Source organism: Macaca thibetana, chromosome 2 (genome assembly GCF_024542745.1).
Source record: "Macaca thibetana thibetana isolate TM-01 chromosome 2, ASM2454274v1, whole genome shotgun sequence".
NCBI classification, from domain to species: domain Eukaryota; kingdom Metazoa; phylum Chordata; class Mammalia; order Primates; family Cercopithecidae; genus Macaca; species Macaca thibetana.
In genome coordinates, this window is record NC_065579.1 from 105,589,693 (window position 1) to 105,602,962 (window position 13,270).

The following is a 13,270-nucleotide window of genomic DNA, read 5'->3' on the forward strand; positions in this document are numbered from 1 at the left end:
TGATCTTGGCTCATCGCAACCTCTGCCTCCCAGGTTCAAACGATTCCCCTGCCTCAGCCTCCCGAGTAGTTGGGACTACAGGCATGCAACACCATGCCTGGCTAAATTTTTTTTTTTTTTTTTTTTTTTTTTTTTTGTATTTTTAGTAGAGATGGGGTTTCACCATGTTGGCCAGGCTGGTCTCGAACTCCTGATCTCATGATCCACCCATCTCAGCCTCCCAAAGTTCTGGGATTATAGGCGTGAGACATGGCACCCGGCCAGGTTTGACTTTTAAAGTATAAGACCAAAAATTTCTCAGCCCAGTGCTACACATATTTGTAATACTAAATAAGTGTTCCCTTTGACTTAGCTCTGCCAGCGTATGGTATTGCTAGTAGTAGTAAAGCTGCCACCAAGAAAGTCATCTTTTTTCGACCAGTAACTGTTTATGCTGGTAAACAATTCTCTCTTCAGCTCCTATGTTGAAGATTTTATTAATGGTTTGGGCACACTGTCACTGAAGGCCACTGTACACACTTGAGCTTTGTGCACTGCTCAAAAGAAAATGCTTTCAGCTGGGCGTGGTGGCTCACGCCTGTAATCCCAGTACTTTGGGAGGTCGAGGTGGGCGGATCATGAGGTCAGGAGATTGAGACATCCTGGCTAAAACGGTGAAACCCCGTCTCTACTAAAAATACAAAAAATTAGCCGGGCGTGGTGGCGGGTGCCTGTAGTCCCAGCTACTCAGGAGGCTGAGGCAGGAGCATGGCGTGAACCCAGGAGGCGGAACTTGCAGTGAACTGAGATCGCACCACTGCTCTCCAGCCTGGGCGACAGAGCAAGACTCTGTCTCAAAAAAAAAAAAAAATGCTTTCAAAATATGTGGGAAGGGGAACAGCAGACTGCTCTCACTGACATACTTTATTTCTAATATCTCTGCATGTACTTGCTGCTTCACACAAACACTTAAGAAAAATTTTCTTAATACTTATGTGGCCTTGGACTATGTAATTGGATTTTAGATGACAAACACCGCCAAAATTTTGTTTGCATCTCACTTTCATTGAATGCCTGAGTTGCAGCATCTTCCCTGAAGCAAAAGGTTCTTTACCAGTGATGTCCTTTAACCAGCACTGGTATTCTCAAAGTATAAGTTTGGTCTCTTCTTCAGCAGGTTCTAGTAACAAACCACTGTTTTTTTCTGTAAGCAGCTATTGGTTATTACAAATACTAAGTATGTTGGTATTTTCATCCACACAGTGCGGTATCAACTTTTTTTATTCAGGCAGCCTTTTAAATCTAGACTAGCTAGTATTCTATCCTGTTTGAACATATTCTAAGCATTTGACAAGGCAGGCCCAAATCTCTTATATATCATGTAATTTGTCTTTGACTGAAAAAGATTTTCTGTCTGAATTTCATGTGGAACTCTTAACTAAAGACAGATAAGAACGATAAATCCAAAATGCCATGGCTTGTTTGTGTTACTGATAATCTGACTAAATCATGCTGGCCAGATATGATGGGACCTGCAGAGTCACACCATCACTGACCACGTAGGAATACAGGGTGCCAGAAACACATTCACATTTGCATTTCACTTGTCTCCTAACCTCCCCTGTGAAGTAAATGTATTCTAGAAGAGGCCCTTACACCCCATTCTACAGATGAGGAAAATAAAGCTCATGAGAGGAGTCAACTTGCCTGAGGTCTCAGAATGAGTTAATAAAGGAGCTTGAAGTAGGACAGCCTTCCTGAATTTGGGATTCTAAATATAGTCACCTTCTGATGAAAGTGCTATTCTGGTAACATTGGGAGAAAGTAAAAGAAAATCATTTGAAGTGTTCAGTGGGATTGGTGATAAATGTTGGCTAATTATCAAAGTCTTGTGACAATACAAAGGTCGTGCTTCAATTGTGTTCATTGCTGTGTACACACTGAGCAGCAATCTCACAAGGCTGTGGGGGAAAGGGAGCAGGCCTGTTGGCTGTGGCAAGGTAAATGCCCACAGGGGTGGAAGTGTCAGACTACCTACCTAGCCAGGGCATAAAGAGGGACAATCTATAATCCATTTCAAGCCTGCAAGTTCAGGCAGTGTAGTTCATACTAAGTATACCATTTAAATGGAATTTTCACTGTAAACTGTGCTTTTAATTTGGAGTCTATTCATTAAAGAGATTTCATTTGGGACCGGGTGTGGTGGCTCACACCTGTAATCTTAGCATTTGGGGAGGCCAAGGAGGGAGGATCGCTTGAGCCCACGAGTTCAAGACTTGCTGGGCAGCATAGTGAGACCTCATCTCTACAAAAAATTAAAAAATTATCCGAGTGTGGTGCCATACACCTGTGGTCCCATCTGTGTGGGAAGCTGAGGTAGGAGGATTGCCCTAGCAATCCTAGAAAGTTGAAGCTGCAGGGAGCCATGATCATGCCACTGCATTCCAGCCTGGGTGACAGAATGGGACCCTGTCTCCAAAAAAAAGAGACTTCATTCCAAGTGAAGCAGACTCCTAACATTCATCCTGCACAAAATATCATGGATGCTTGGTATTGAAATGAGAACAAAGAAAAGATGGAAGAATAATGTCATGTGATGGCTTATAATTTCCAGGCAGTGAGCTTTCAGGCCCTTGTAAGATTACCTTCACTTTTGCTCTAGTCTCAACCCCACCTGCTTTGAGAATAGCTAGGTCCTATAATGCCACTGGCTTCCCGCAGTAGCTAGTTCTCCTCTAAAGGCTTCTTCACCTTTGTGTTTTCTCTCCCAGAATCCCGCCGCATCCTGCTTCCTGTGGTTCTCCATCACATTCACCTTCACCTGAGGCAGCAGAAAGAGCTGCTTATTTGCTCAGGAATTCTTGGCAGCATCTTCTCCATCGTCAAGACCAGCTCTCTGGTAGTAGCCCCACACCCACTCCACCCTGCTCAGCTCTTCCCTAGTCTTGTATTAGTTTAGCCAGAGGCAGACCAACAAAGATCGCTTTGTACACTTTTCAGTCACAGATGCTTTCATCAGTGACAGGAAGGTGCCCAAGTGAATGGTGGCCTGTGTGTTCCCAACAGGTTTCTCTGTACAACGTATTCTTGCTATTTTTAAAGGTTGCACTATCAAATCTACCCAGAAATATAGTTATCTGTAGTACCACAAAGCCCAATTCTGTGTCATGCTGTTTCCATCAATAGGTTTTAATTCTGCATTCTTGGGAGTTTTCTGAGAATATTCAGGCATGAGCACAGGGAGGCAGACCCAGACTTGAGAGGTAGCTTGCTTATTCAGGCTCTTCTGTTAACTTCCTGACAGCTTGATTCCACCCATATGGCGTTCCTATACTGTGCCAAATGAGGTCAGGGCATACAAGAGGTTAATGTTGCCCACCAGAGCTCTGAGCCTCAGAGGATGGTAGAATTGTGCTTTAAGGGTCGGGTTTCAACTGATACTGCTTTTACCCATTTTCTTTCCTCTTTATTTTTTCTTTTTGAAAGAAATCGGTGGTAGGCGGGGATGAACTGAGGTAGGGAAAGAGAGAAGAAAAGATATGAATCAGGCACAGGTGAGAGTAGGAATTTATTTTAATGATACTTATTTCATGTACTTTTGATAATAGAAGAAAGGCATATTACTTATAGAAAATTCAGAAATGATAGGAAAGCATAAGGAAAGAAATGTAAAACAAAAATGGATTTTTAAATTATACCGTTTTATTAAGTTGCTAGAGAATAGAATTTCACATGCATTTAAAATGAACGGCAGTTACCAGGTGATAAGAATATACAAGGATAGGCTAGCTACATGTAGTGGGAGAGGCACCTAAAAAAAAAAGTATATTTTGTTTGAGCAGGGGACAGGGACTCAATAGGATACTCTGATGTTCAAACTCAAAGTACCATCTGGTGACAGGGGTCTAGCTTGGCAGAGAGTGACTATGATGGTGATAATGGCCCTATTATTTGCTCTTGGCTCCAGGTAAGACTTGGCAGCTCTTCTTCCCACCAGGCCTCAGAGAAGCCACACCAAGCACATAAGATCTACTCGTAGCCCAAGGTTGTATTGAGGGGGGGACAGCTTATTGCTAAAGGAAGGAGAGAAATTGAAGCAAAAAAAGAGGAGGAATGGAACAGGAGTGGGAACCAGTAAAAACCTGGAGGTGATGGTTTGGTTGTGTTTGTGGGGCTAGAGTCAGTGTAATGAGTTGCTTATGACTACCCAAAGATACATCACTGGTAAGTGTTATGATCAGTTCGACAGATAGGAAAAATGACTTTGGTCCCAAGAGCTACTCAAATTCTTCATGTGGAATGGGGCAGAGTATAGTTAAAATGGATGGATGGGTAGAGGAACAATGAAATTGAAGCTCAATGAGAGCAGAGATATTATCTCTCTTGTTCACCTCTATATATTCAGGTTCACAAACAGTGACTGGCCCATGGTAAATGTTTAGTGAATGATAGATTGATGGATGGGTGAAGGATAGACACTAGGACCAGTGATAGTATAAACATCTTAGGCAAGGGGCAACAGGAATCTCTTTGTGAGATAATTAAAATCATGCTATAGAATTTGAGATGAATGTGAGAGGTCTATAATAGGATAACAGATTCTTCCTAAATTAGGAAGTGGCCCTCAGTGAGGAGACATGCTTTATTGTTTTTGTGAGGTGGCCAGAGAAAGATGCACTGAGGCTGGAGTCCTTCAAATGGACCCTGTAACACGAAGGAGAGAGCTGAGGAGCTAGAAGTGGACCCAGGCATATCTAGGCAGCAGTCCAGGCTGGCAAAAATTGAGGGCACCCAAGGGGAAAACCCTGAGGAGAAAACAGGGTGCTCAGAAAGATGAGCTACTTCTGTGCATTAGTGCTATGCACTAGTGAAGGTACTGCTGCCACACCCTGTAGTGTGAATTCGTCACCATTTCTCAAACTTTATCATTTCCAAAAGTGTCAGCAGAGTTGTGCCTTCTCCTGACTATTCTAGGGAAATCAAAGAAAACATTTATTCAGGATCTTTGTTTCTGCCCTGTATATCAAAATTAATGTATCTGCTTGAGATTCGAAGTTGCAGGTGGTGTTGAGTTAGGGTAAGGCCCCAGCCACCATGCCTGGGCAGCAGTGGCAGTTGTGCCTCACCTCCTGTCAAAGCCATTGTCCTGGGTTCCTTGACACTGCATGTTGGTGAGACTGAGAGCCTGGTGTCGGGAATCCAGAAGACTACTGCTGATGTACCTGACATAGTAAGTGCTGCCAGCTGTACTTCAGCCTGGCTTGGTGCTAACGGTGTGCTCTCTTACTGCTCGCTCCAGGAGGCAGATGTCATGGAGGAAGTAGAGATGATGGTGGAGAGTCTCCTGGATGTGCTCTTGCAGACTCTGCTCACCATCATGAGCAAATCGCACGCTCAGGAGGCGGTAAGAGGGCAGCGGTGCCCGCAGTGCACAGCCGAGATCACTGTTAGTAACTAACATCCAGGTTTTCTTGCCTTCTTTTCTAACCTGGGGCTTCTCCACAGTACTCCCCCTCCATCTTACCATCCCATCACCTTCATCTCAGCCTCCCCTCCTGCATGGTTGTCAGCATGCTGCCCTCTTCCCTCCTTGAATCTGACTCTCCTCTCCACTCTGAAAGCTCTAGGTTCATATTCCCAGAACTCTTCTTTAGGGCAGATCCGGGGAATGTTTGTTGTCCTGTTTTCCTGCATACTTTGAGCCAAGTCATTTTCTATATTGTGGAATGAAGCAGGGATGTATGTAAGATGTAGTAAGAAGTTGAAGTTGAAAAACAGACTACTTCTTCTAGGAACCCCCTCATATAGGTTCTCCTAAATGATGTACAGGACAGAATAATTTTCTCAGAATTGGCTTCTATCTACAAATTAGTTGCTTTTGTCCATTATGTTTGTATCTACATTTTTAGGATTTGGAAAAATGTGATGAGGTAAATTTCACTGGCATTACTGAATAATGATTTTTCTGTAATCTAACTAGAAGAGAAACAAACTGGGAAGGCTTCTCAGGAGGGGCAGAGAGACGATGCCTTGGGCCCCTCATGTACCCCAACTCCAGAATAGACTTCTCAGCCCTGAGGTGGGGACATGATAAACAGTTTTCGTGGAATCTTTCCATTGGCAGATGGGAGATTACAGTGATCTCTCTGAAGAAAACCCTCTGGAGCAAGCCAAGCTACAGCGTGCTAGGGGGAGCAGGGAGCACTCAGGGAGCAGGTACGTGTTCTGAAGCACTGGGCTTGGAAAGAGTGTCTGCTCCTTTAGGAGCCTCTGTTGAAGGCACTCTCACTGTAAGTAAAAAACATATATGTATATGTACCCTGGCATTTCCTGGTAACCCAGCCTTCTAACCAAATTTACACAGTGCTTGCTGTGGGCCAGAATCTGCTTTATGCACTTGTCCAATATTAGCTCATTTAGCAGTACTGAGGAAGTGATTCATTTTATGTAGATTATAATGAGGATGATGATAATTGTAATTTATTTAGTACCTTTTTACATAATGGACTTTATTCTTAAATGCTTTATATACATTAACCCATGTGACCCTCATGACAAATTACCTATATATAGCTTTTTATGCCCATTTTTGAGATAAAAATGAGGTTCATGAACATATATATTTTGCACACATGTATTTTTAATAATTTCAGGCCAGGCGCGGTGGCTCATGCCTGTAATCCCAACACTTTGGGAGGCCAAGGCGGACGGATCATCTGAGGTCAGGAGTTCAAGACTAGCCTGGCCAGCATGGCGAAACCCAGTCTCTACTAAAAATACAAAAAAAATTAGCCAGGCGTGGTGGTGGGTGCCTGTAATCCCAGCTACTCGGGAGGCTGAGGCAGGAGAATCGCTTATACCTAGGAGGTGGAGGTAGCAGTGAACCAAGATCGTGCCATTGCACTCTGAACTGGGCGACAAGAGCAAAACTCCGTCTCAAGAAACAAGAATAATAATTTCAGAGACCTAGAAAGGGTTTGAGAGACTAAAAACTGTTGTCACTTTCTCACGAGTTCATAAATATTTGAAAATTGCCCACGAGAAGTAAATGTTCTCCCTCCCTTTTAAAGAGGCAACTAAGAGGAGGCCATGCTTGTCTGCTCCATGCCAAAAGTTGCAATAAGATGGTTTTTGAAGTCCTTAAAGCAGGATTTTATTCCATGTATCCCAGTTGGAACTTGAAGACATTTTGAACATTGATATTTATCCTTTAATTTCTACTTGTCTTAAAGCCCATAGCTTGTCCCCTCAAAAAGGTCAATTTTAACTCATCTGCCTTTCAGACAGGCATATTGATCTGCTGTGTTTTGTTTGCCCAGTCTAGTAACCCTGTGCAAATTCTAGGAGATTCCAAAGAAGTCCTTGTACAAGGGCTGCTCTAGCCCAGCAGGATCGGCAGAATCCAAATTCTATCCAGAGAAGGTTAAGCTCTCCCCTGTTCCAAGTATCCTCTATAGACTTAAGTACAGTGCCTTGGCAGCAAAGGACTATTTAGCCAAAACTTTCCTAGGAAAAAAAGGGAGAGTATTTGTCTCACTTTGCAATACTACTTTATTATTGTGTAAGATTTTTCAGTAGCCCCATACTGCAGAGACCTTATTCCCCCCCAATCCCTCCAGGCTTTCCTTAGCAGAAAAGAAGCTTTAGAGGGCCAGATTTGTCATCTTTCTTCCATGATCATTGGGGCCATCTCATACCCTCCCTTCTCTCCTTGCCCTCTATGGATGGGGGGAACACAGCCCTTGCAATTGGCCATGCTAAGTGTTTTTTTTGGGTTGGTCCCTAGGGCGAATATGTGTCCTGCCTTCTCTCACTGCTCCGCCAGATGTGTGACACCCATTTCCAGCACCTCCTGGACAACTTCCAGAGCAAAGATGAACTCAAGGTAGGCAGTAGAACACCTTTCATGTGGGAGCCAACACTCCCCAGGGGCTTTTTCCCTGTCAGGGGGATGAGTGCAAGTGACTAGCATTGCCACGGGTGTAGGATTCACCAGCCCTACTTTACAGCTGAGTGTTGGCCTCCAGAAGCTGAAAGCCAGCAGTGTCCCCACACAGCTGGACCCTGGTAACACTGCCAAGTTTTCCTTAACTATTGGCAGCCCTGTGATCATGTGCCTCTATTAGAGTCCCACACTGGTTGTCGGAAAACCAGGACTCCTTCCTTTCTTAGTAACTTGGCAGTTACCCTTATATTTTGTACCTACAAATTAGGATTTGCTGTTTTAATGCCTTTAATAATAATGATGACAACTTTTTTTCATTTAAATATATTTGTGGAAGATACCTTTAGAGAGCAAGGTGTGCACTGCTCATTTGCTGCCAGACTCTGGGTCTGGAACACTGAAGGGCTTATTTTTGTCACAGATTGCTATACATAATTTAAAAAGCCAAAGTGTACTATAAAGTTCATAATATAAAACACCTGTTTTTTTTAGCTAGTAGTCCTAGCTACTCTTGAGGCTAAAGTGAGAGGATCGATTGAGCCCAGGAATAATTTTTTTTTTAAATTTAGTGGTTTCCTGGCTCAGCCTGACTCATGTCCAGTCCCTGCTCCACAAAGGCAGCCATTTTCAATTCATTTGCTATTCTTCAGGAAGCTTCTACTACTATTTTTAGCTATTAGTTATTATCTATTTTTCCCTTTCTATGGAAAATGAAGGTGATTCTCCAGAATCATTCCTCTCCCACACACATCCTTTCTCCCATTCTCCCAATGTAGTTTTCATATATTTTTGTTTGCATTGGTTATATTGGTTATCTTTTCTTTATTACAGCTAAATAAGTACTGTGGTGAGCCAAGACTGTCCTGGGATTATGTTTCTTTTCTTATAGAACAGTGATGTCCAGTCTTTTGGCTTCCCTAGGCCACATTGGAAGAAGAATTGTCTTGGGCCACACATTAAATACACTAACACTAACAATAGCTGATGAGCTAAAAACAAATATATATATATACACACACATATATGTATACACACACACACACCCATATATATAAAATATTTTAAGAAAATTTACATATCTGTTTTGGGCCTCATTCAAAGCCATCCTGGGCTGCATGTGGCGCATGGGCCATGGGTTAGACAAGCTTGTTGTCAAACTTATTGTTTTTATAAAAATTAATTGCCTCTTTTTTTTTATTTGCTTATGTTTTGTTTTGGTCTTCAAATCTGGTGAGGATTTACCACTCTTGCTATCATCTTTCTAATGTATCTCTTCTTCTAGCTTGCCTTATGGTCAAATGTATCAGATGTCAGGTCACTTTTTGTTCCTAGAGATTTCCTCCCCTACTGCTTTTATTTATTTCAGTCTCTATCTTTTGTGTTGGAGACTCTCCTCCTACAGACTTTCCTGCAGAGACTCCTGGATGATAGTGTGTATCTAAAAGTGAAGTCCTTTAGTGCTGATTACAAACTCTATGTATAGGCAGGGCTTTCTCTAGCAGGCTCCCCTGTAGATGGCCAAAGAGGATCTGCCCTTTTGGTCAGAGCATTCCCTAATTCCTGTATCTGCAGGACTTGGACTTGTTCATTCCCTAGAGGGGAGTCTTCTACTTCTCCTGTGTTGGGCACAGGAGTTCAGTGTCGCAAAAGATCAACACTGAGACAAAGGATTCCTCAGCAAGGCTAGTTTACTTTCTGCAGAAAGGGTGCCCTCGCCAGCAGTCCAGCCACAAGAGCACAAACAGACAAAGGAGACAGGGTCATCTGTAACCTGACCCATCCACCCTACTGCTGTGTCTGGTTTCCATTGGCTGGAACGGGATCTCACATTCTATACTCGACCCGATTGGCTAGCAACTTAGAACTTCCCAAAAGAGGTAAAGGTAGAGGAGAACAAAGGAAGAGAGGAAGTAACTTGTGGAATGCTGAGAGAGGCAAAAACACTTCCAAATAAGAGAGAGGAATAGGCTATGACCTAATGCTTGCTTGGATTGGTTCAGGCGTGCCAGGGCAGATATCTAGGCTAAAATGTGGAAGCTGAGAACAGAGTATATTGATTTCTTTATTACAGCTAGCAGAATTTGAGAATATTAGCACTGGTCTTTGAGTAAATTTTGCTTCTAAGAGAGGTTACTATCTATTCTTAATTAGACTGGGAAGAAAGTTCCTTTGAAGAGGAACCTCTGTGTATTTCATTTTCTGCATTCTGGAAATGGAGTAACCTACCGATATTTTAGGAACGACATAGCAAAAAGGGGCTGTGAGTCTTCCAGTTAAGCAGGTAAAGTTTCTTTAAATGCCTATTTTCATTTTGGCACCTCAGTCCTCAGCTGTTAATGTATCCTTGAAGACAGACCCTCAGTGATCAACTCCTCCAGAAAACAGCCCTCAGTACTCTGGCAGGGCAGAGAAAAACTTATTAGCTAGTGACATGAGATAGCAGAGGGGATGTTAGACTTTAATCTTCCTATTCTTAGCCCTCATGCCTTAGATTATGGGAGGTGCCTAGTGGCGCTTCAGTTTGTGTGCCTTGCTTCTTATTGTTCTCATCCCCAAAGGCCCTTGGCTCTTGGTATTCCCAGGTCTGTTAAGTCAGTTACCAGTTTCTTCTTTTTCAAGTTTTCAGTATTTGTTGACCTCATTTGCTTACCATCTTCTCCCCTCTTGTTTTCTTTGTGTGGGTCTGTGCATTTCTCTTTCTTGACTATTATTTTAGAGGATTTGAGGAGAAGCCACGGTAAGGGAACATGTTCTGTCCACCACACTGAATATGGAGCTTTGTATGTGTTTTCTTTTTTTATGACAATATTATTGAGATACAATTATACCGTAAAATTCATACTTTTCACAAGTGTACAATTTAATGCTTCTGATTATATCCATCTTAAAAAGACTCATCACAAATAGTGATATCAAGTTAATAATTTAAGACTTCCAGCCAGGCACAGTGGCTCTCGCCTGTAATCCCAACACTTTGGGAGGCCGAGGTGGGTGGAGGCAGATCACCTGAGGGTAGAAGTTTGAGACCAGCCTGACCTGACCAACATAGAGAAACCCTGTCTCTACTAAAAGTACAAAGTTAGACGGGTGTGGTGGTACACACCTGTAATCCCAGCTACTCGGGAGGCTGAGGTGGGAGAACCACCTGAACCTGGGAGGCAGAGGTTGCGGTGAGCCAAGATCGTGCCATTGCACTCCAGCCTGGGCAACAAGAGCTAAACTCTTGTCTCAAAAAAAAAAAAAAAAAAAAAAAAACTTCCACAAAGAAAAGCCCAGGACCAGATGCCTTAATTGGTGAATTCTACCAAATTTTTAAATAAGAATTAATATCAGTCCTTTGCAAACTATCCCAAAAAATAGAAGAGGAGAGAACATTTACCTACTCATTTTATGAGGTCATTAATAAATACTGTGATAAGAAAACTGGACAAAGACATCACAAGAAAAGCAAACTACGGACCAATACCCCTTATGAATATAAACACAAAAATCTCCACTAAAATACTAGCAAACTGAATCCACCAACATAGTAAAGTAAAAGGATTATATACCATGATCAAGTAGGATTTATCCCAGAAATGCAAGGTTGGCTTAACATGTGAAAATCGTCAAGGAATGGCGTGAGCCACACAGAAAAATAGGAAGCTCCTGACTTCCCCTCCACCCACAGACACCATATAAACATCTATTCATGGATCACTTCCCTCTGAGAGAAGGAGACCAATTGAAAGACTCTTACCCACCAGGCAACTGAGGAAACATCCACATTGAATGGGTAGGAAAAGCTGAGAGGCACACTCAGGCACAGACCCCACCCCTGGCACTGCACCATAAAATCAGGAACGGAATCCTTAACATTTACCTGCTCCTTGTGGAGAGGAGGGTTTGGACTTCACATATACCACCCTAATTCTAAGATTTGCCGTGGTTTGGCTCCTAACTCACCAACTCTGGGAGGGGAGGAAATTTGACACATGTAAGCATCTCTGGATCACAAGGAGAAAGCAGCAATTTTATATGGGCACACAAGCACTTCCAGGGCTTTATCCTCTAGAAGCACTCAGAGAAAGGGCTCCAAAAATGCAGCTCCATGTGTCTCTCAGGAACAGACAAATTCTTTCAGTGCACATGTGGCAGTCTGGCTTCTTACTGACTTAGACTGGGGAGTTAAAGGAGCAGACAAGTAGTAGCTTGCTGCTAGCCTGAGCAGCAGATTGGCACTTCCTGAGCCTCCTCCCCCAGCTCACCCTAGTGATAATTTCAAACAAACTCCTCTCCTAGAAGGAGTTTGTCCACACATGGAGCATCCCAACTTTTATAGCTTCTACCCAAGGGAATGCATCCTAAACCTCCCTGTTCTGGGAGCAAAGAGGACTGGCTTCCGTGTGTCTCTAGACTACATGAAAAAGGTCGTGGTTTCATATGGGCATGCAGGCACTTCTGGGGCTTTATCCTCCTGAAACAGTGCAGAGAAAGGGCTTAAAAACACAGTTCCCCTGTTTCTCCCTGTAAGGGGTGTATGACTACTTGGTGGTCTGGCTTCTAACTCACTTACATTCACGAGTTAAAGGGACAGGCAAGTATTGGCCCACCCGCAGCCTGAGAAGCAGATTGGTACTTCACAGGCCTTCTCCCCCAGCTCATCTCAGGAATAATTCCAGGCCTGTTAATCCCTACTGGAAAGAATTGTCCACATATGAGTGCTCCAACTTTTACAGCTTCTACCCGAAGGACTGCATCCTAAACCTCCTAGCATTAGGAACAAAGGAAGCTGCATATATATGAGGCTGTCTAGACCTCAGGAAAAAAAAGTTGCAGTTTTATATGAGCACATAACTACTTCCAGGGTCTTCATCTCCCAGGATCAGTACAGAAAAGTGGCTTTAAAAACTCACCTCTCATTTCTCCCTGGAAGGGGTTTATGCCATGCATCAAGTACCGCAACTTTTACAGTTACCTCTCAAAGGACTCTATGTTAAACCTCTTAGTTCTAGGAGCGGAAAGAGGCATTTATGAATCTCCCCAGATCACAGAACAAAGATGGTTTTAAGTGGGCACACAAACACTTGCAGGAGCTAACACCCCTTTGAAGCAGTGAAGAAAAGGAGCAGGAACATGCAGCTCCAATTTTTCTCTTTAGAAAGGTCTCATGGCACATAATTCCAGTGGCTGCTTTGTAGCTTGGCTTACATTGAACTTGTTTCAGGGAGCTAATGGAGAAAACAAACAATAGCCATTTAGCAGCCTGAGCCAAGGCTCAGCACTTCATGAGCCTTTCCTTTGGCTCACCACAGTGATAAGTCCAAGTGTACCCATTCTTCCTGGAAGGCGTTTGGCCACACATTA

The 13,270-nt window shown here is 43.1% G+C and overlaps 1 protein-coding gene across 6 annotated transcripts in view; it reads left to right on the plus strand.

Moving 5' to 3' along the window:
• DOCK3 (dedicator of cytokinesis 3) overlaps nucleotides 1-13,270 on the plus strand; it is a 688,972-nt gene that overhangs the window by 577,997 nt on the left and 97,705 nt on the right. For 5 of the 6 annotated variants that reach the window (XM_050780657.1, XM_050780653.1, XM_050780654.1 and 2 more), the window contains 3 exons: nucleotides 2,751-2,878; nucleotides 5,279-5,425; nucleotides 7,766-7,864. In XM_050780657.1, the coding sequence (XP_050636614.1) occupies nucleotides 2,751-2,878; nucleotides 5,279-5,425; nucleotides 7,766-7,864 (374 nt within the window). The remainder of the gene's footprint in view (nucleotides 1-2,750; nucleotides 2,879-5,278; nucleotides 5,426-7,765; nucleotides 7,865-13,270) is intronic. The other variant, XM_050780656.1, reaches the window with a different exon arrangement.